Consider the following 23687-nt stretch of genomic DNA (forward strand, 5'->3'; position numbering starts at 1 on the left):
CTATAAGATTGTAATTTTCCCCGATTTTCGTAGAAAACATGTTAAATATGCAGATATTTTCCTCAACGTCAAAATACATTTTTAGGGAGCGATCTTTCGATTTTAGCTTTACTGGTATTTTAAAAATCAATAAATATTTATAGTTTTATCATTATTAGGAGCAATGGAAGATTTTACTTTAAACGAAATCAAATTCACCCCCAACCCACCCCTGGGAAAAATGGGGTGTTTATTCCGAAAACTGTTCTTAATATGGGGAGGTTCGAGGGGGGGGTATTCCGAAAGCCGTTCTTTCGTTATCAACATGGGGAGGTTGGAGGTGTTTATTCCGAAAGGTGTTCTTAACATGTAATTACTTAAAAAGCTATAAAACAAAAGTCGTAATTATTTTTATTTATTTTTACACGCATCCGTATTATTACTCAGGTGTGAAAAAAATGTCTAACATTAGCTTTTATGTTGGATGTAAAATGTTTTCATATCTGATAACCTGAAAACCTTCAAAAAGTCGATATTTTGAATGTGAATGGTGAATTAAAGTAAATGAAATGTAAATTAAAAAAATAACAATTCTTTTTTTTTTTTTTTTTTTTTATGAAACTGCTCAATTTTGAAAGTGAGCAAAAACCGGAAGTTATCTTCCAACAAACACGTGAGTCACGTGATCAAGTTTTAGACTTCCGGTTCCGGTTTTTCAAAAAAAAAAAAAAAAAATTCAAAAATAAAGCAACAAAAAAGAAAACATCATGGCCAAAAATGCTGAAAGCGAGCTCAGTTTTCTGCCAATTATTTATGAGATAATTCGGAGGTAAATATTTATTTTTTCTCATTCTTCTTAAAATCAAGCACACTTGTGATCACCATTTATTTTTTTTGCTTTTAATTTTGTTAGTATTTATCCTACATTATAGCATCGCATTAATCACAATCGTACGTAAAACAAAAATATTTTAGGTACGAAAATCTGGCATAAATAGCGCCTCTCCGCGGTTGTTCACATTTTCTTCTAATAAATTCAAGTTAGATACTTTTTAATTAATTAAAAATACCAGATTTTATTTCCACTATTTCTCCGTTTAATTCTGCAAAATAATTGTCGAAAATAACAATCCTATTTTTAACAAAAATCTATTGTAATTATGTTTTCTTCTTTACAGTTTTTTTTTTTTTTATTTTCTTTATTTAAAAGAGAATGCCTTGTTTCAAATAAGTTAAAACACAAAACTTCTTCAGATAGGTAGAAGAGTAACTTATCCGGCGCACGTATGGAAGCGATACTCCCTCTATTTTTTTAAAAAGTTTTCGTCTTTTATTTCTTCGCACGCGAAAACAAACATGGCGATCAGCGAAAACAATACGGAATACAGACCCGAATGCTCCTAAAAATCAATTTTTAAAAAGGTAAGTCTTTAGTTGATACTCTTGCGCACAGTCATTGCTCTTTCTGGTGACACAACTTGAAGAATGCGTGTTTAAAAAAAAAAAAAAAAAATCCTCTGTGTAAAACCTTTCGGCAAATGTGTAGTCTAACAGCGTAAATTATTTGACAGAAAAAATTATAAACTGTTTATTTTTATATAAAACACATTATTAGACCTTAATGCTGAAATAAAGCCCCCCCCCCAAAAAAAAAAATTTCGTTTTTATTTTTTATCGAAGCCTCTGTATTGCTTTTAAGGGTTTGTATTACTGTACACATAGATTCGAAAAAGTTGTCAAAAAAACAAATATAGAACAAATAAATGTTATCAAAGGCAAGATAATTTACTTTTCTACCTAACTGGATATATTTTTTGTGTTTTTATTCAGTGTAACATGTTTATTCAGCTCGAAAAACATGCAGTGTTTACCGATGTATTGGAAAATTCAAAATGGCAGCCAACTCTCTCTCGGAGAGGGTACGTTTGGGAAAAGGTATTATAAATAATAAACTAGACAAAATACTGTTAGAAATTCGCTCAATATATGTTACCGTGACATAAGTTGACATGTAATCGGTTGTTTTCTAACAGTATTTTGTCTAGTTTATTATTTATAATACCTTTTCCCAAACGTACCCTCTCCGAGAGAGAGTCGGCTGCCATTTTGAATTTTCCAATACATCGGTAAACACTGCATGTTTTTCGAGCTGAATAAACATGTTACACTGAATAAAAACACAAAAAATATATCCAGTTAGGTAGAAAAGTAAATTATCTTGCCTTTGATAACATTTATTTGTTATATATTTGTTTTTTGACAACTTTTTCGAATCTGTGTACAGTAATACAAACCCGCTTTTAAAATTTGGCCTTTTTTACATTCTTTCATGAAGTATGTTTTGGGCCGCCATATTTTTTTTGGGGGGGGGGGTAGATTTTTAGATTAGGTCCACCTGAGCCACCTCCACAATTTTCTTTTATATGATGACTTTTAAAGGTTTTCGACTATGCTGAATACGGAAATCGCATTGAAATTTTGCAGAAATAAGTAGTTATCGAGATATAAAAACTTGTTTTATGCATTGTATTCTTTGGCGGCCATCTTTGTTACGCACGTGCGTGCGCCATAAACAAATCTACGCGTCATCTAAAAGAAAATTGTGGAGGAGTTGGACCTAATCTAAAAAAAAAATACCCCAGTTTCGATTGTCGTACAGTTAGTTTAATAAAAAATTGATGAAAAAATAATAAAAATGAAGTTTTTTTTTTTCTGGTTTTATTTCAGCCTTTGGGACTGATGTTTTATATAAAAAGTTTTTATAGATTTGTTTGTCAAATAATTTACGCCGCTAAACTACACATTTACCAACCTTTCTAAATGTCGTGTGACGAAACTTCAAGATAATCATAAAAATGTATATAAAATAATTGGAAAAAGCGAGGGGGAGGGCAAACTGTTTATAAAAAAAAAAAAAGGCTAAATTCGCAAAATTTGGCTTAAAAACATGAAGTGGTTTTGGTTTGGTTCTCAAATGGATGATCGAACTGCTTTTTGATAATCGAGTAGACTAGTTTCCATTCGATAATAATCCACTCGATTTAAAAAAAAATTTTTTTTATTAGTCGAAAATAACAAAATACAGAGGGGGTACCATTTCCATATGTGTGCCAGTGCCACCTATCTCGCCTTTGGTAGCATTTATGCCTTGTATTACGTTAACAACCAGCAACGCTCAGCTCAGTAGTTAGAATTCGATGAAGCTCCACGATACTTCCCGAAGCCAGAGTTGCACCAAAAGAAGGTCATGCTGACTGTTTGGTGTGCGACCGGTCTCGTCCATTAGTTTTTTTAATGCAGATGAAACCATTAAAAAGTACCGTCAACAAATGGATGAAATGCATCAGAAACTTTAACACCCAGCATTAGTTGACAGAAAAGGCCCGATTCTCCTCCACGACAATGCCCGACTGCACGTTGCTAAACTGACCCTGCAGAAGTTGGACGAATTAGGCTACAAAACTCTGCCTCATACGCCGTACTCTCTAGATCTCTCACCTACTGACTACCACTTTTTCAAGCATCTCGACAACTTTCTGCGTGAGAAATGCTTCAAAAACCTTGGCAATATGAAAAACGCCTTGAGTGACTTCGTCACCAGAACACAAGATTTTTGCTGTACTTACATAAATACACTTTTTTTTTTTTATTGGTAAAAGTGTGTTAATTCTGATGCTGCGTATTTCGATCAATAAATTTTTGTTTAAGCCGGGATATATTCATCTGAATTTAAGTAAAAGCTGCGAGAACTTTCTTGTCAAGCTTATATTTGTATTGACCTTTGTAGCGCGATAATATTTGAGTATTAATACTTATCAATTTATCATTTGGGTCTATGGTCAAATTAGCATTAAAAAAAAATATATATAGAAAATATATATTGCCATAAATTTTTGTTTGAGCAAAGATGTTTTCATCTGAATTTGATTTAAAAACCCACAGTATTTTTCTTTTTCACCTCACCCCCTTTCTTTTTTTTTTTTTTTTTTTTTTTTTTTTTACATTTTCACCCCAAACAAGGCAAATTGCCACTTTGGTGTAGGGGGCTACTATCAGGGGAAACAACTACTGGGATACTATGTAGGGATTTGGGCAGCAAGGTGTCGGTTCACGTTACACTTGAACTTCTGCACGTCAGTACTGTTGGGGAAGCAGGGACCTGGAATGGAATTCCAGAGTCTTGCGGTTCTGGGGAAGAAACTATTGGAGTAAAAAGATCTTTTACATCTAGGGATCTCTACAGTGTGGGGGTGGGATCTAGTAGCCTGTCGGGTTTGTCGAGGGTGCTCGCGTCGTGGGGGCACAAGTGATTGCAGTTCGTCAGATCATTCACCACTAAAATACTTGTAGAAAAGGCAGAGGGATGCAACATTTCGTCGATGGGACAGAGGCTGAAGCTTAGATGCCAGTTCAGGGCCTATCAGGTTTGCGACTCTCTTTTGAACCTTGTCAAGGAGCGAGAGACTAGTAGCAGATGCACCAGCCCAGATGTGGCAGCAATACTCCATACATGGGTGAATGGTGGCCTTATAGAGGTACAGGATACTTTCGGGTGTTAGTAGTTTTCTAGCACGGTAGAGAGAGCCTACCTTTCTTGCAGCGGCCCTGGCAATGCCTTCAATGTAATTGTTCCAACTCATGTTTCCTGTGAACGTTAGGCCAAGGAGTTTGAAAGATGGACTCTCAGATAAAGAGTCGTTGGCCATTGCTATGGGTGGTAGAGAGGGTTTCTTGTAATTATTGAATGAAACTAGTTTAGTCTTGGCAGCATTGAACGCGACCAACCACTTTTGTCCCCATTCCACTACAGATTGGAGGTCTTCCTCTAGTGTTTCTGCCATTTCTTTAGAAATGTGTTCATTCGTCTTCCTGTCGTGTCTGCCATAGAGTGTAGTGTCATCAGCATATATACCCATCTCAGAGGCAATATTGTCGGGGAGGTCATTTATGAATATCAGGAACAATAGAGGTCCAAGGATAGAACCCTGGGGCACTCCCGCATTTATATCATATTGTTTAGATGTGCGACCGTCGAGGACTACCTGGATTTTTCTCTTATCTAAGAAGGATTTAATTATGTTAAGTATTCTACCAGTGATACCGTATGATCTGATTTTACTGAGGAGACCCTCATGCCATACCCTGTCAAAAGCCTTAGATATATTTAGAGCTACCACTCTGCCTTCCCCCGCTTTGTCCAGTGAATGGTATATACGTTCAGAGATCACAGTGAGGATGTCTGCTGTGGAACGGGCTTGTCTAAATCCATATTGTTTGTCAGTCAGTAGTTTAGCATCTGTAAGATGATGGACTAGAGCATGGTTAATTATGGTCTCAAATATTTTGGCAAAAAGTGGGAGGAGGCTAATGGGGCCATAATTTGATGGGTCTGTCCTTTCGCCAGAATTCTTGAATACTGGTACAACAGAAGCAGTTTTCCAACAGCCCGGAAAGCAAGCTTCATTAAGACATTTGTTGTAGAGTTTGGAGAGAACTGGAGCTACTTCGGCTGAGCACTTTTTTAATAGCACAGCTGGGATAAGATCGGGTCCACATGCTTTTGAGGTGTCAAGGTTTTTTATGATAGCATGCACCTGAGCAGGGGTGGTTTTCAGATCGTCTAGTGTGGCGTCTGTCCGCATAGGAAAGTCAGGTAGGGGGTGGTTGGAAGGGTCCAGTGTGGAGTTTGAGGCAAACCGACTGGCAAGCATGTTAGCCTTGTCGGTTGCTGAGGAGACAACCTCGTGATTGTTGGTTAGTGGAGGGAATTGTTGATTGCCCATTATTTACTACATAGTTGTAGATTTTCCAGAAGTCTCGAGTTCCTAGTTTTTGTGCTTCGATGCGCTTTTTAGTGGTTTCCGTAAATTCTCTCTTAGCTGTCGCTATTTCTTTCTTAACGTTATTTCTAGCTTCTATATACTTCAGTCTGTTTGAACTGGACTTATGTCGGTTAAACCTACGGTATGCATGCTGCTTTTGAGTAATGGCAGTTGCACAAGTCGACGTAAACCATTGGGGAGAGTGGGGCTTACTATAAAATTTCCGCATGGGAACATGCGCTTCGATTGCAGTTTTGAACCAGTCAGTGGTCTCGTTTGCACATTGTTCAGCAGGGAGAGAGAAAATATTTTTCCATGGAGCATCTCTAATTAGTTCCCTGATGGCTTCCCAGTCAGCCTTATTATAATATCTCGTTGTTTTGAGCACTGGCTCTTCAGTTTTGGGTCTAGAGTTTAGGGCGATTTCAACCATTATCACTGCATGATCAGCGTTCCCGAGTGGGCTGTGGGCCTTCGTTATGCAGTCATCGGGAACTGTGGTCAAAAACAGATCTAGAAGTGATGCGTGTTGTTCTTCCTGGTCAGGGAAACGGGTTGGAAACGTAACAATTTGTGATAGGGAGTGAGATATAGCGAAGCTATGGGTTGTGCTGCCCGCTGCATCTGTGTGAGTAGAGAATCCAAGCCAGTTTTTGTGGTGGACATTAAAGTCACCAAACACATGTATTTGTGCGCTAGTGTCGAGGGACAGTGCCGTGTCTATGCTGTCAGATACTTTGTTTATTATGGAGCAGTCCTGAGTCGAGGGAGAGCGGTAGAGAAAATAATAGTAGCTAATACTGTGTTGCACGTTTAGTCTAAAGCACATAAAGGCTTGATCATCTGTTTCTAGGTTTGTTTCTCTAGTCAAGGGAAGGGTATTACGAATGTAAACTCCAAGTCCGTGCATATGTCTGTCAGAGTCCTTACGGCAGAGTGGGAGATATCCAGGCATGTTGAAGTGGTTAGAGGGAATGGAGGAGTGTAGGTTAGTCTCACTTAGTGCTAAGATATCCGGGGTATTTGTTAAGAGAAATGCTTCAACATCAGCTAAGTTAGTTCTAAGCCCACGGATATTTGTGAATGAGAGCCTCAAGGGAGGAGGCAAGTTGAATTTGTTGTTGGTAATATCTTGCTTCTTCATTTAGCTGACATGAACATGTAATGTTATCACTAAATTTTAAGAATTATAACGAAATAATATTGAATTTCAAGTGAATAAAATGATACATACGCAGTTGTCAGGTCTCAAATAGTAACATATCTAAAAATTACAAAAAATAACGTAAAATAAAATCTCAGGTTTCTTTTACAGTCCACAGAGGTACAAAAAAGTTGTCAAAAAACAAATATATAACAAATGTTGTCAAAGTTACTTTTCTGCCTAACTGGATTAGTTTTTAGTGTTTTTATTTAATGTAAAATGTTTATTCAGTTCAAAAAACAAGTAATGTTGAACGCTGCCAGAGAACAAGAAAAGATGGCCACGGTGTCTTTTTACATCTTTTGAGGTTTCTACAATTACTCCAAAATATGAAATAAATCCAAATGGTGGTAGAAACCCACACAATAAGTTACCGTGACATTTATAGGGTGGGTTTTTATCACCATTTTTTTTTTTATGTCTTATTTGAAATAAGATGTCTTTTCATTATTTTTTATTTTTCAAATTGTAATTTTTTAAATTGGAAAACAAGAAATTAAGTTAGGCTATCAATGTTTTCGTTCATTTATTTTAAAAATACAATTAGACAAAAAAAAAAATTGTTTCATTTTGCAGCTAACAGCTCTGCAGAGAGCCTTTTGCAGGGAGACTGAACTTGAAGATAACCTATAAATAAAAACAAAGAGGTATAACAAGTTTCATTGTACACTGAACCAGAAAATGTTGTCACCATCATAAAGTTATAGCATCAATATTTTTTTTTTTTTTATGATGGGTATTATGTCAAGGAGCGGATATAAATATTAATTCTATTATATATTTTTCAAAAATCTTTCTCTTCTGGTCAGAATTTAGACTTTTTTTTTACACAGTAATCACCATGTATGAAGGCCCGGAGGCCACTTGAGTATAAGGGTTAATGGTATACATTAGTCAATGTGATTATAGCGTAGTAAACATAAGTAGTGGAAATTTTGTAAATTGGATTACTTAAGAGGGAAGGTTCATCAAGAATTTGTTTATGTTGAACTTGAAGACAATCAGATTGTAGTCAGTTGGAAAGCAGGCAATCGGAAGAGAGTTCCACAGTGTGCAGTTCTAAGAAAGAAGCTTTGTTCATGGAATCTACGTTTAGGTTTAGGTACAGATATAGAGTGTGGGAAATTATTGATAGTAGTTTCAGCTAGACAAGTGTGTTTTATGAAAGTTTGACGAGTGGGGCATAGATTAAAGCTCAGCTGAGCACTTACCATGAAAATAACAAAGCAGAGACAGGCTCGCAACTGGTTTCAGATTGCCATGTTCATGTATTGTATTGTCTACATTTATATCTAGTGGCTCTCTTTGAAATGCTTCGATAAGAAAACTCGATTGCATATAATTTAATGTTGGTACCATATAATTCTGATAAGTTACCTTTTTGATGTGTTCTATGCAATCCTAAAAAAAAATATTTACTTTTATTTTATTTGGCACGTGTACAGTTTAATGAAAACATTAAAAAATGAAAATATCGAAAAAAGTTTATATTGTACATATCCGTTTTGGATTGAAGATCTCCGGAAAAAAAATTCCACTTAATTTGATAGAGTATTTTTTTTTTTTTTACAATGGAAAAACATGTTTTTATGACAGTGCGTTGAAGGAAGACATCTCGGAAATTTTTGAACACGCCACAGATAACTCAATTTAAAGTGCCGACACTCCCTTCCCGTATTTAATACTAGCTTTTCTTCCTAAACATCGACCCTTTTGCTTGATATCATAAATCGTTTTTTTTTTTTTTTTTTTTTTTTTTTCGCTGTAAAAAAAAAAAAAAAAAAAAATGATAAAATTGAGTGAAAGTTTTTTTTTTTTTTTTTCCGGAGAACTTCATTCCATAACGGATACGTACAATTCAAACTTTTTTCGATATTTTCATGTCTCATGTCTTGATTAAACTGTACAAGTATACATTAAAATACTTGAAAAATATTTTTCTTTGTTTTTTTTAAAAAAAAAAAAAAAAAAAAAAAAAAAGCCGCATTTTTCTTTTCTTAAAATTAGCATCTCAAATTATCACATGAAAAAAAACTTTTTAATGAAAGTGGAGTTACGTCCCTTAGATGAATCGGTCTTCATGATTGTTGGTAAAGATAGAAATTGACATACTCAGATACTGTATCAACACTGCTCAAGGAGCTATTATAAACTAGTGTTTTATGTTCAAAAAAAAAAAATGAATAAATTTTAACCCAAGTTTTCTCCTGAATTTGCAAATTTATTTTTTATGGTCAGAATCTGAATCATTGATTTAAAAAAAACAAAAAAAAACCTAAATGTGGTTTTTGTTGACATTTAACATTAACCTCAAGATCTGACCTACAGAAACCACTGGACAATTAACAGGTGTGAACTGGTTTTAGTTTGCCATGTTCATGTATTATATTGTCTACATTTATATCTCGTAATTCTCTTTGAAATGCTTCAATAAGAAAACTCGATTGCATATAATTTAATGTTGGTACCATATGAATCTGATAAGTTACCTTTCTGATGTGTTCTATGCAATCCTTTAAAAGTTTAAGACATTGGCAGGATGTAAAGTTTAGATCTTGATTCCTCTTCCTTCGGTCGGACAAATTTCTATTTTGATTTAATGAGTTTACTATTGATTATATAATTTTTTAAGGGATATTTTTGTAAAAAAAGCATTTTAGTTTATTTCCTAAATTGTTTTTTAAAAGAAAATTGACGATTGTTTTAATTGCAATTTAGTGATATTTTTAGATTATTCAAATTTGTCAAAATTTAAATGAATTGATACGGAAGTTATTTTTATTTATTTATTTGTGGACTGCTATCCTCATCTTCATAGTTGTTGTTTCACTACGTTTCGGCAGTAATTGATGCCTTGGATTTTTCTACAACTTTCTGAAAAGTTGTAACAAACTGATTTCTATATAATTTGTTTGCCTATACTTCAACTCTTGGGTGTACGCCAGGGTCTCTTTTAGGGCTAATAAAAACGCTCCGTTTTTGGGACTATTTTACCATAATTTGCCCAACGTTTTCTGTGTGTCTATTTAGCAATTTTGCATAATGCTTAACTCAAATTTAAATATGTTAAGACTTTGGGGACTTTTCGGGCAAAATGGGGGGGGGGGGGAATGATGGACTTAGTCATTTGTTTTTTTTGTTTTTTTTTTAACAGGATTTGAGGTCTAGGGACTTTTGGGGCTAAATGGGCATACTGAACTTGGTCATTTTTTATGCCTCGTTCACTGTGCACTCACGGGGCACCATGCATGCTTCACTTGTTGACTTTGATTTCTCATCAACAAATCTTGCTGGTGTATTATAAAGAAAAGTCTCTTGATTAATATTTACGTAATTCCAGTTTAATTTTACAACTATACAAATTTAGTATTTACTTTAAATATTTTAAAGTTTATATAAAATTTTGTCTACTTTTAAAGATCTTGTAGTAAAAATATTGTTAATTAAAAATGTTTTTGAAATTATTTTTCATGTAAAGATTAAAAAAATTTCGTGCAAGATATTTGAAAAAATATTTTGCTGTTTTTATTACAAGATATAAAACAATGTTTAAAAGTGAAGACTATAAATTTTAAAAATATATAAAACCATTTTAAAAATTCAAAGTAACGACTAAAAGATATATTTCGGTTATAGCTTTTTATTAAATAAAATCAATCTGAAAAATATTTGGTGCTTATAATGACAAACAAAAATAAAGAAAATCTTTTATGTTGTACCTTCATGTAATGGAACGAAGATTTTATATTCCAAAAATCACAAAAAATGATCAAGTAGTTTTATTTTATTTTTGAACTTTTTTAATTTTCATTTTTTATTTTATTTTATTTTTTTTTTTTTAAACCAATCAGTGACATGTTTTTTGAGAACATAAGCAGAGGTAATCGATGATTATTGTGACAGTTTCCACGTGCATTAGGGTTGTCTACCGATTGCATTTTCTTTCACCCTCATCAAAACGGTAACATTTGATATTGAATAATAATAAAAAAAAACAAAAAAAAAAACAACTTGATCAAATTACATGATTTTTTTTTTTAATTTCTCGTTTTCCTCCTGTGACTGGTATGTACATTGTACAGACAGTTTTGTATTTTTTTTTTAATTTCTATTGCCGCCATAAGTACCAGCCTGAATAAGCACCTAATATTTATTTCAAAATTATTTTTTTGTAGTTTTAAAATTAAACTGGAATTAAGTAGAAATCAGAATGGACTTTTCCTTGCTATATACAGACTTTGCATTTCCACCCCAAATAAGGCATAGTGTCACTTTGATGTAGGGGGCTACTATCAGGGACAAAATTTGCAAGTGTACTATGTAGGAAGTTGAGCAGCAAGATGTCTGTTTATATTACACTTGTACTTCTGCATGTTAGTACAGCCAAGGAAGCAGGGACTCTGAAGGGAATTTTACAATCTAGCAGTCAGAGGGAAGAAACTATTAGAGAAGAAGGCTTTCTGTCATCTAGGGTTCTCTACTGTGTATGGGGTGGGATTTTGCTGCTTGTTTGGGGTTGGGCAGGAGATACAAGGGCTTGAAGTTTGCTGGAGCAACTTCTATTAAAATACTTGTAAAACAGAAGGGGGCAACATTTCGTTGATGGGATAGATGTTTAAGCCTAGTTAAGCCTAAGTTTGGGACTTATTAGGTTGGTGACTCTCTTTTGTACCCTGTATTAAGAGTGAGAGACTAATAGCAGATGCACCAGTCCAAATGTGGCAACAATATTCCATAAATGGGTGAGGTGCAGGATACTTTCAGGGGCAAGTAACTTTCTGCTGCGAGCCCACCTTTGCAGCAACCTTGGCAATGGCCTCAATGTATCAAAACTTAGCAAGATTTCAGATAAACATTAAGCAGAGGTAAAAAAGAAAGCATTTCATTTAACATAACTAAAAGTAATATTCCCATCAAGAAATTGCTTGTATGTAAAATCAATTTTTACACAAGTATACATTTTTTTTTTTTTTTTTTTTTTTTTTTTCCAACAAAAGAGCGATTGAACCTCCCGTTCGTCTGTCCACACTTTTCTCAATAACCACACCTTGGGATTTTTTTTTTTTTTAAATTTTACACAAATGTTTGTCATGGTGAAAGCAAATTTTTGCCGGGATGAATTTTCCGGGATAACTCTGGTATTATCCCCATCCCACCACACATCCCAGGGGGCATTATAGGAGTAAAATTGCCCCAAGATCATTCACTTATCGAGGGGGACCCTGCATGCTCAGCTTTTTTTTTTTTCTTTTTTTTTTTTTTTTTATATCTAGTTATCATATATTGGGTGATTCTGTCTGAAATGCTTAAATAAAAGTAGAATGTATAGTTTTTTGTTTTTAATGGAAATTGCTCCAAACAAGGTATGAAGCCACTTGATGTAAGGAGTTAAAAATATGGCTTAAATGTCAAAAGCTAACAAACAATAATATATTAGATGGATAGATTTTGATCCAGAAAACGGCAATTCTTTCCCTCTTTGTCAGAAACGTTGCTCGTGTAATATGAAAACTAAATAACACAATGTAAGGGAAGTGAGAATTATGAGATTGGCGAAAGTAACCCTAAGGTTCACTTTCTAATCTGTTGTTGGGTAATATGTAATATAAAGTGGTAGAAGCTAGGTAAAAAAGGCAATCATGAAAAAAGACTGATTCGTCTAAAGGATGGAATTTTACTTTTACTAAGAGATCAGTGTTTTTTGTTTTGTTTTTCCAACTACTTTATTTAATGTAACAAAAAGATAAAAAAATAGATGAATTTATGAAGATGTGACTTTTTTTTTTTTTTTTTTTTTTTTTCTCAAAGAGTTAAACTTCATGATTGCAGTTATTGTAATTTTTCTCAAGAAAAACATTTGAGAAAATGTAAGGAAAAACTTTTTAAAGTAATTATAATGGATAACTTTATTTTCCATTTTTATGTAAAAAAAAAACCAAAAAAAAAACCTCTTATTACATTAAATAAAGTAATTGAAAAAAAAAATTTTCTTTGTTTGCAACAAAAAAGAAAAATGGCCGCATTTTTCTTTTCTTAAAATTAGCATCACAAATTATCACATGAAAAAAAACTTAATAAAAGTGGAGTTACGTCCCTTAGATGAATCGGTCTTCATGATTGTTGGTAAAGATAGAAATTGACATACTCAGATACTGTATCAACACTGCTCAAAGAACTGGTATAAACAAAAAAAAATTAACCCAAGTTTTTTTTTCTTATGGTCAGAATCATTGATTTAAAAAAAAAAAAATCTAAATGTAGTTTTTGTTGACATTTAACATTAACCTCACTTAAGATCTGACCTACAGAAACCACTGGACAGTTAACAGGTGTGAACTGGTTTCAGTTTGCCACGTTCATGTATTATATTGTCTACATTTATATCTCGTAATTCTCTTTGAAATGCTTCGATAAGAAAACTCGATTGCATATAATTTAATGTTGGTACCATATAAATCTGATAAGTTACCTTTTTGATGTGTGCTATGTAAAAAAAGAAAAAAAAACTCTTGTTACATTAAATAAAGTAATTGAAAAAATTTTTTCTTTGTTTGAAACAAAAAAAAAAATAGCCGCATTTTTCTTTAAAATTAGCATCTGAAATTATGAAAAAAACCTTTTAATAAAAGTGGAGTTATGTCCCTTAGGCCGTGAAAAAAAAAATTATTCAGTCGAATCCTCCAACAAGTTTTGAGAAAAAACGCTTTAACTTTATTCTTGTTGCGGGTTTCGTAAATACATCAGCGATATTTTGTTCTGATGATATGTAATTCAAAATAATGGATTCCTTTTTCACCTCGTTTTTTATGAAATGGTATTTTATATCTATATGCTTAGATCTTTGGTTGATTATCATGTTCTGTGCTAAGACTATACTGCTTGATTATCACAATTAATTACTACGGGACTTTTAGTTAATTCTGGCTCTAAAATAGTCTTTAGGATATCTTTAAGGTAAAGTGCTTCCTGGGTCGTGTGTGTGATCGCGATAAATTCTGCTTCACATGTAGAGAGAGATACAATCTGTTGCTTTTTAGATTTCCATGAAATAATAGGCCCATTTTCTGAGAGTATGAAACAATATCCAGATATACTCTTTCGATCTTCATCATTTCCCCAATCCGAATCCAAAAATCCTAATTTTAGGGGATTTTTTTATTTTCTAAATACTAACTTCTGTTCTTTAGTTCCTTTTAAATGACGCAGGACTTGTTTAGCTCTGTTTAAATCCTTCATTGTCAGTCGTGATAATTTTTGTGACAGTTTTGTCAGGTCTGGTCGCAGTCATTAAGTATACAAGACTACCTATAATTCCGTGGTATTGTTTGTCATTTATTATTTCAGATTCTGTGTGTATATTTTTATTAATATCATTTTTGACCGGTGTAGAGCGTTTCTTGCACTCTCCCATTCCAAATTTTTGTCGAGGTATCTCGATTGATTCATCATAACAAGTCCTTTGCTTTGAGTAAATTCTATCCTCAAAAACCAGGATATTTTGCTAAGATTAGTCATTTTGAATCTTTTACTTAATTTGTTCTTAACATTGGTTAACATTATGTCACAATTCGATGCAATTAAAATATCATCGACCCATAAAACCAAAATCAGTAGTTTATCGTCTTTGTGTTGGGTATATAAGCAGGGGTCTACAGCGCATTGTTTAAATTGTTGTTTAATAATATAACCATGAAATACTGTATTCCAACACTGAGCACTCTGCTTTAGACCATATAATGACTTGTTAAGTTGCCACACACTATTTTTATTTTTCATTATAAATCCCTCTGGAGGGGTAATATAAATTTTACAGTCTATTGGGGCATTCAAATAAGCATTTTTTATGTCCATTTGATGGGTGTTTATGCCATATTGCAATGCGATTTGCAGTAAAATTCTGATTGTCGTTAGCTTTGTGGTCGGTGAAAACGTAGAAAAATATTCTATACCGTAAATCTGAGAGTACCCTTTAGCAACAAATCTAGCTTTGTACTGCTACGCCTGATGCTGTAGTCTTTTTTGTAAAGACCCATCTTGTAGAAATAACATGTTTATCTTTTTGGAGAGGCACTACTGTATAGGTATCATTTTCGGTTAAGGCATCTATTTCTTTTTTCATGGCAATTTTCCATTCATCACAATGTTCTGAATTAATTGCTTCGTTAAAGCTTTTTGGTGCATTTTCCATTGAGTAGCAATAGTCGATTTGATAATCTTTTATATTGTTGACCACAAAAAAATCGGGTCGCCTTCTATTTCTTTTGGGATATCTTTCGACTTTATCATCATCATGGATACTCTTGTCTCCGTCATTTTTATTGTCTTTGTTTGTTTTAATTATTTGAGGAAATATAATTTCATCTTCTTCATATGGTGGGTTTTTGTCTGTAAAATTAAACGTGTCTGTGAATTTTACACATCGGATTCTTTTTATTTTATTTTTCTCTGGAAAAAATACTAAATTGGCTGGACTGTTTTTATCGTATCCAAGAAATATACCTCTGTCGGCTTTAATATTCAATTTACTCTTTTTCTCTATATATGCGAAGCAAGTTGAACCAAATATGCATTCTGCTTTAATTTGTTTTTTTACCACAGAAAAATTCATCCCTTGCGTACAGACGTCACAGTTGAAGTTTTTTGATGTTTGTATTTTCATTCCATCAACTACAGTCGGCAACTTTTTGATATCAGGAATATTGCAATGTCCAAGAATTTTATGCCATGTCTGTAGATCATGGCAGGCGGTTTTCGATGGGACTACGCTATTTAAATAATCTAGTCTTCCATTTTCTTTAATGTCGAATACAGTTCCATTCGGGTATACCAGTTTTAATTTATTGGGGCTAAAGTTTATATTTGCACCTTATTTTGTGGCAGCTTGTACAGAAAATATATTTTGTTTAAATTTTGGGATTAGAAGAGCGTTTTCTAGAATACAGAAACATAGTTCACCTTTATTCTTTAGCGAGATTTTAGCATCGCCTCTTTTCAAAACGATATTATTGACTCGACTTCCATCAGCTAGTTCTACAAAATGATTTTGTGGCTTAAAGTTGGGATCAAAATTGATAAAATCAGATTCCTTTGTAATCACATGTGCCGTGGCCCCACAATCAACAAGAAAATTATTATTGTTTGTTGAAGCATTAAACGTACACAAATTTATTTTTGGCAAAGTTGCGGCTTTTATTCCTGGCATGGGTATAATTTAATTTTGGTGTTTTTGTATGTGTATCTTTAAATTTCATGATATTTGTGGATTCATTTTTTCTCTGATCATTTTTTCAGTTTCTTCGTAACTTCTGAGTGCTACCTTGAATTGGCTAAAAGTCATGGATTTTTTTTTCTGGGTTATCACAGTGGTAAATGGCTTGAAATCACTCGGTAATCTCTTAAGGACCATGGAAATTAACAGACTGTCACTTGTAACTTCACCAGACATTTTTAAAGAATTTGCAGTTGTTTTGGCTCTTATAATATAATCAGTAATAGTTTCAGCTTCCATTCGTTTTAGAGAGATCAGTTCAGTATATAAAGAAATAATTTTGGGTTTTCCTTTTGATAAATAATGCTCTCTCAATATGTTCAATGCTTTGCAGCCATCGTCCAGGGCTTCTCTCATTACCAGTGATAGACTTCGGTCATCTAAACACTGTATTAATTCAGCAAAGACAGTTGCATTTTTTTTCAATGAAGTCAGGGTCGTTTCTGTTTTCAGGTTGAGTTTGAAGTACTTTATGTAGCTTTTCGATTCGTAACTATCCTAGAAATTTAACTTGCCACAATTCGAATTTTGATTCGGATCCATCGAAATAAAGACGCACGCTGGGCCCATAACCTCTATAAGTGTGACCCATGTTTAGTTTTTAGTTTCAGAACAGTTTCCGATGGTTCGTTGTTCTAAACAAGTCTTGAGAAGTGACTGGTTTGCAGTAGACAGTTCCACAGAGCAAAATATTCTTACCGTGTCGAGACTGAAAAAAACATGCGAATTGCCACAGAAAAGGTTTAATATTTATGGAGCAATTCTGGTTTCTGATTGGTTGGTAGCAGAACGTGAATTAATTCGATTCGTCAGTTCCTAGCAGCATAGTTTATAAATAGAATCGCCCAACTGTGTGGGATCATACCCCATTCTACGTCCAAAATATTGCAACAGGTCTTCATGATTGCCGGTAAAGATAGAAATTGACATACTCAGATACTGTATCAACACTGCTCAAGGAGCTATTATAAACTAGTGTTTTATGTTTAAAAAAAAAAAAAATGAATAAATAAATTTTAACCCAAGTTTTCTCCTGAATTTGCAAATTTATTTATGGTCAGAATTTGAATCATTGATTCAAAAAAGAAAATCTAAATGTGGTTTTTGTTGACATTTAACATTAACCTCAAGATCTGACCTACAGAAACCACTGGACAATTAACAGGTGTGAACTGGTTTTAGTTTGCCATGTTCATGTATTGTATTGTCTACATTTATATCTCGTAATTCTCTTTGAAATGCTTCGATAAGAAAACTCCATTTAGCAATACACATAAAAAATTTAAATGGCTTAAAATATTGGTATATATAGAAAGAGTTTGATAAGCTAAGAAAGAATCTTTTTAAATTTTTAAAATCCAATTGAAATCAAGGAAGTTATGACTATTTTTATGGCTTGCACGTTTGTATATTTTCCCCTCTTTAAGACCATATGCGTTTTGTCACATTTTTTTTTAACTACTTTTTCAGTAAAAATGCTATATCTTTGTTAAAACACAAGACTAAGCAATGAAATTTACCATATAAGTATTTTTGTGCAAGGAATCTGAATATGCTACTGAAAATCTCCAGAAATGAATGGTTTCTAAATAATCTTCAGTAAATGCGCATAATTATGCTGCGATTGCTTAAAAATGCCATGTCTCCATTAAAAGAAAAGAAGTTAGAAAACTCAAAGTTGAATTGTAATGCATTTTATGTGCCAAAAACTGAAATCGAAATCTAGAATTGGCTAAAAATGAATATATTGCAATATTTCTTTGGTATTATTGTAGATTAATACCTTCTGTTACCCCTCCCCATCTGACCACCTCTCCAAAATATGTGATTCTACCTTTATAGACATTTGCATGTGAACAACTTGAAAAACTTTAATAAAAGATAAAAAAAATTATTTTAGAATTTAATGTAAAATGATTTCCCATTTTGAATCATTTGAGCGTTTTAGGGCAGTTACCCCCCCCTTTTTTCCTATGATAGATAAATCCTGGGAGTTTTGTTTGTTTTCTAAAAGGCGATTATGCATGGTTTTAAGAGGGTCTTTGTGCAATTATGAGAAGGTGGGTAGGTTGCCACTCTGTCTAACTTTGGGTTAATGATAGGGCTAAGGAAAATTATATGTGAACATCCTGAAGACTTGATAGAAACAAAACCAAAACAATTTTAGAATTTAGAATGGGAGTTGGTTCCAGATAAATGTAAAAGAATTCACCATTTCAAGACGATCCTAGCGTTTTAGGACAGTTGACAAATTTATTTTTTTTTTATGGGAAATTAATTATGTGCTCTTTCCTTTTTAAACGTTTTTACGCTTTTTGTTATGCTTATATGAGCTCACAGAGGAAGTTTGTTTAGTGGGGAGTTCTGCCACTTGTACTTAACGTTATTGTTAAGGCCAAAGGTTTTAGGAGGAGGCTTGCCATTCATACTTAGGATTAGACATAGAATTAAGTGAGTTTTTTTTTTTTTTTTTTTTTTTTTAAGAGAGTGTTTGATACCCATTGTGAAACTTTACAAGAATTATGACAGACAAGGATAAGTGTTATTTAAAAAAGTGACGTCCCTCTTACAGAAAACATGATGTTAAATATAAAAAAAGAAACAAGTTTTTGCTAAAGCTGACAAATTGTTAAAAAATTTGGATTTAATGTTATTTTGATTTTTTAATTACATTTCTTGTCTTTTTCTACAGTTTTTATTTTTTCACAGAGCACCTCCTACAAATATTTAAATACTAGCGGGGGTACCCGGCGTTGCCCGAGTGTTTGTTTCCGGGACGGGGGGGGGGGTTAAAAAATGTTATGGTAGGTAAGTAGGAAGGATCAAACCCGGAGTCATGAGTAAAAGTAGGAAAATAAAGTGTGAAAAAAAAAACAAAAAAAAAAAACATCTGCAACGTTAACAGTTCGGCCACCAAGAAAAGTCCATTCCAGTTGTTTGGGAAAAAAAAAAAAAAAAAAAAAAAAAACGACTACGGTAGGTCGGCGCGAACGTGAAAATATAATGTGAATTGTCCAGCACGCTAACCACTACGCCACAGAGCACTGCAGCTTTGTTTAGTGATTTTAAATAACTTCACATGAAAGAACTACGAAGCCAAACCGGTGTTCTCTTCTCAACTGTTCCTTGTGAACGATCCCCAAACGGTGTTAAGTGGTGGCAGGGGGAGGAGGAATTTATTAGAGAGAAAATATTTTACCACTTCCATTGATCTTAACCGATTTTGGCCGTGACTTCTCCGCAGAAAAAGTATAGAAATCTAAGATTATCGAGGAATTTGAGAAATAATAAGCCTATAACACACCTCAGATATTGTTCTGCCGTTTGTGCATATTATATTTGCATGAAATATCTTGATTTTTAATCCTATTAAGGTCAAAATCAGACGGGGGAAAAAATGAGTTCATTTTATTTATATAGAGATGATTGTTTTTTATTTTATTTATTTTTTGAATAATCGGGTAGATTAGTTTCCATTCGATAATAATTCACTGAGAACATTTTTTAAAGGATGAAAATTAGAAGTGTATGCCGTTCTTACACGAGAACCAAAACAATCGTATTTCACATCTTCGCTTGTTTAAATATTTAAGAAATTTCCTACTACCCAATTTTAAAAAAATATTTACATGGTTGATAAAAAAATAGCTCAAACAAAACATGTAAGAAATTTTATTTATAACCAGATTTTCAATTAAAAAAAAAAAAAATCTATCTGAAATAAAAATACACAACAAAAACAAAACGCCTGTTTATGCTCTGCTGCTACTGCTATCACTAATACTACAGAAGTCTTGATTCAAATTCATAACGATTTTTTTCAGATATCATGTTTTTAAATTGCTACATACCACTAGAGAAAGCACTGTCCAATCGTCTTTTTAACGAATAAACATAGTAAAAAGATTGTTTTATTTAATAGTCGGTGTCCGAAGAAAGATTTTTTCAAAATTTTCCATACTCGTCATTTTGAAATCAGTTTTTTAACACAACAAAAAAATGAGTGGTCAAATGAATATCGGACACTCAAAATTATTAAAAACGACATCTTTTTTGGCTAATTTCCAAATTTCATTAAAAAAATTCTTAACAGAAACACGGTATGAGTGTTTACAAATCAGGGAGGGTCATTACAAAATCTTACCGAAAATGCTGTTTTATGATGTTCACATTTTTATCACTTTATTTGCTTAAAACTCTAAAAATATATAATGTATGTTATTATTTACTAATTCATTTGAAAGTATATTCATTTCCGAACAAAACGGTGGTATTTTGAAGACTTAAAATATGACTATTTTAGTAGAAACCCCTTGAAATCTGTGATTATCCAAAGCGTTTTAGGCCCTGTCGGTGGGGCATTAGAATACACCGACTGCCCCCCTGCAGAGGGTAAAAGTCCCTCAAGGGGGGTCCTGGATATGACCTTAAACTATATCCAGTGGTGAGGCCCCAGCTTGTGGGCTTTGGGGAGTGTGGAGCCACCCTTTAATTACCATTGCTCCGAGGTCCACTTTAACCCGGAGTGGTAGTACCTGTTAGGGTTCCAACTATGGGTTAAATAGAAACCGACTTGAAAACAACAAATATATTCTATTAAAAAATTTTTTCTTCAAAATCACCGGATTCGGCATTAAATAACCCGAAAAGGGTTGATATGCCGTAAAACAAAAACAACCAACCAACCAACGAAAGCGTTTTATCGAGCCATGTGTATTGCTACTCCATTGCATATAATTTAATGTTGGTGCCATATGAATCTGATAAGTTACCTTTTTGATGTGTTCTATGCAATCCTTTAAAAGTTTAAGACGTTGGCAGGGTGTAAAGCTTAGATCTAGATTTCTCTTCCTTCAGTCGGACAAATTTCTATGTTGATTTAATGAGTTTATGCTATTATCTCTTTTTTTTTTTTTTTTTTTTTTTTTTTTTTAAGAGATTTTGTTGTAAAAAAAAAAAACATTTTAGTTTATTTCTTAAATTGGGTAAGAAAAAATTGACTATTGTTAGAATTGCAATTTAGTGATATTTTTAGATTCATTTAGATTTTGTTAAAATTTTTTAAAAATTGATGTGGAAGTTACATTTATTTGTAGACTGTTATTCTTATCTTCATAGTTGTTGGTTCGCAATGTTTCGGTAGTAATTACGGGGGATACAGTTAAGACTCAGCATTTTGTGGTTAACAACCATCTGATGAAGACCAGAGGATAAATTGGCCGAAACGTGGTGAAACAACTACTATGGTAACAGTCTGCAGATAAATAAATAAATATACAAATTACTCGTTTCAAAGGATTCCAATAATAAAAAAAAAAACAATATATAATGAAAGTTATTCTTATTTTATTTTTTTTATTCGATTAAATATTTGCCATGGAAGGCATTTTCAAATTACTAATTGAAGGTTTGAACATGCACTTTGCTAATTTATTCTCTCTTTCCCTTTAACTAACATCCCCCTCTCCACTCTTTCATCTCCTTCTCTTGGCCCTTTCTGTCCATGGTCCACAAATTGTAGCAGTGTGAGACAATACAAACACGCCAGGAATTTGGGATCATATTTGTGCTTCAATGAGGTGTCACTGTCAGGCCTTTTTCTTTCTTGTTAATCAAGTTTTTTTGGAACTATATTACTAGGGACTTTGTTATTTTCACTTATAGAACATAACCCCAAAGTTACACCATTGATTTTTTTTTTTTTTTTTTTTTTTTTTCAAACTGTTTATTTCAGACAAAATCAATTTTAATCAATAACTTTCAAAATGTATTTGCTATGCGAATCTGTGTTTAAAGATAATGCAAAAAAAAAAAAAAAATAGTTCATAATATTCATGGTCAGATGGTTGACCAGTTTCAACACTGGGCACATCGCTTCTTTAGGCTTTTCATAAAAAAAGTATGATTATAGTCTGTACTACTGCATTCTTTGAACCAGACGGAACTGCATTCATTCACTCGGTTTTCCCCTGGAACATGATATCAACGACCGGATTATGCCAAGCGTCACCGATGAAATCAATGCTATGTAAAAGAAAATAGCAAAATGTTAAATATAAAAACATCCCAAAAAAGAAAAACTTACTGTAATTTTAAATTTTTATTAACTGTGAAGAAAAGATTATAAGTGTTTTTTTTTTTTTTTTTCATTTATTTATTATTTATTTATTTATTATTTTTATTTATTTATTTTTTTTTATTTATTTATTTATTTTTTTTGCCAAATAAATAATTTTAAGCAAATGATTATGTAAAATACATTTCACAATTTATGGGGATTTAATGTTAAATGTGATAGGTTAGTAGAACTTAATTTAAATAATTCGTAAACTTGGGAGAACAAAAAGAATATATATATATATATATATATATATATATATATATATATACTCGAGTTTTTTTTATATTCAAAAGTAATGGACTAATGAATTCAACGAGGTTGTTAGATAGTGCTCAATAAAAAGAGCTGATAATACTTGTTTATTGTTATATAAACATGCTCACATCCCGCTGCTACAAACAGCCACTTGTTTCAATCAAACAACAGATATCATCAGGCAGCGACTTGACTATTCAAAAGTTCAATGAATAATGGATTTTTATTTTAGGTAGGAACTCTTTAGAAGTTGGAGTTAAAAAACTTAAAACACAGGACTTTAAGTCGCTGCCTGATGATATCTGTTGTTTGATTGAAACAAGTGGCTGTTTGTAGCAGCGGGATGTGAGCATGTTTATATAACAATAAACAAATATATATATATATATATATATATATACACACACACACATACTCATCAGTAATTGGGCTCAGAGTGAAAGGAAGAAATCGATTTTTCAATATTTTTCCATGAATTTTTGTTGATTTTAACTGAAAGTTTCTATTTTGCAGATCATTATTATTATAGCATATAATAATGAGTGAAAAAATTAATGCTAAAAATGGTAAGACTGCATCTTGGCAAAGATATAAAAAAAAACGAATTGCAGGATTAAGCCATTCCAAAATGACTTACAAGCAGATTTTTTATATTTTAAGAAAAGAAAAAGTGAAAATATCTCTTTCTGTAGTGAAGTGAATTGGTCAAAGGTCAAAGGTCAAAGGTTTGAAGTCAAACGCTTGGTAAAAGGGAAATCTGGATCTGGTCGCCCTAGAGCATTCACTTTGAAAGGCGACCACAGACTTAAATTAACTTAAATTAACTTGCTTTGAAGGATTGAAAGAAAACTTATGTTGACCATAGCAAAGAATTCAAAATAGGAGCTGGAAATTCTCTTTCTGGATATACAATATCTAGACGAATGAAAGAAATAGGATTTTCTTCTAAAAGGTGTGCAAAGAAGCCATTTTTATCTTAGAAGAACATCAATGAAAGAAAGATTTTTCTCATGTTATGGCAAGAAAGATACAGATTGG

General features: G+C 32.8%; 1 protein-coding gene across 1 annotated transcript in view; it reads left to right on the plus strand.

Annotated features, from left to right (window-relative positions):
* The first annotated feature begins 670 nt into the window (after positions 1 to 670).
* LOC145291963 (mediator of RNA polymerase II transcription subunit 9-like) overlaps positions 671 to 23687 on the plus strand; it is a 29571-nt gene continuing 6554 nt past the window's right edge. Inside the window, exon 1 of the mRNA XM_080137900.1 lies at positions 671 to 808. Coding sequence (XP_079994026.1) covers positions 747 to 808 — 62 coding nt within the window. The 5' untranslated portion in view covers positions 671 to 746. The remainder of the gene's footprint in view (positions 809 to 23687) is intronic.

This window comes from Euprymna scolopes, chromosome 13 (genome assembly GCF_053919585.1).
Source record: "Euprymna scolopes isolate OS-2025 chromosome 13, ASM5391958v1, whole genome shotgun sequence".
In the NCBI taxonomy this organism is placed as follows: Eukaryota; Metazoa; Mollusca; class Cephalopoda; order Sepiida; family Sepiolidae; genus Euprymna; species Euprymna scolopes.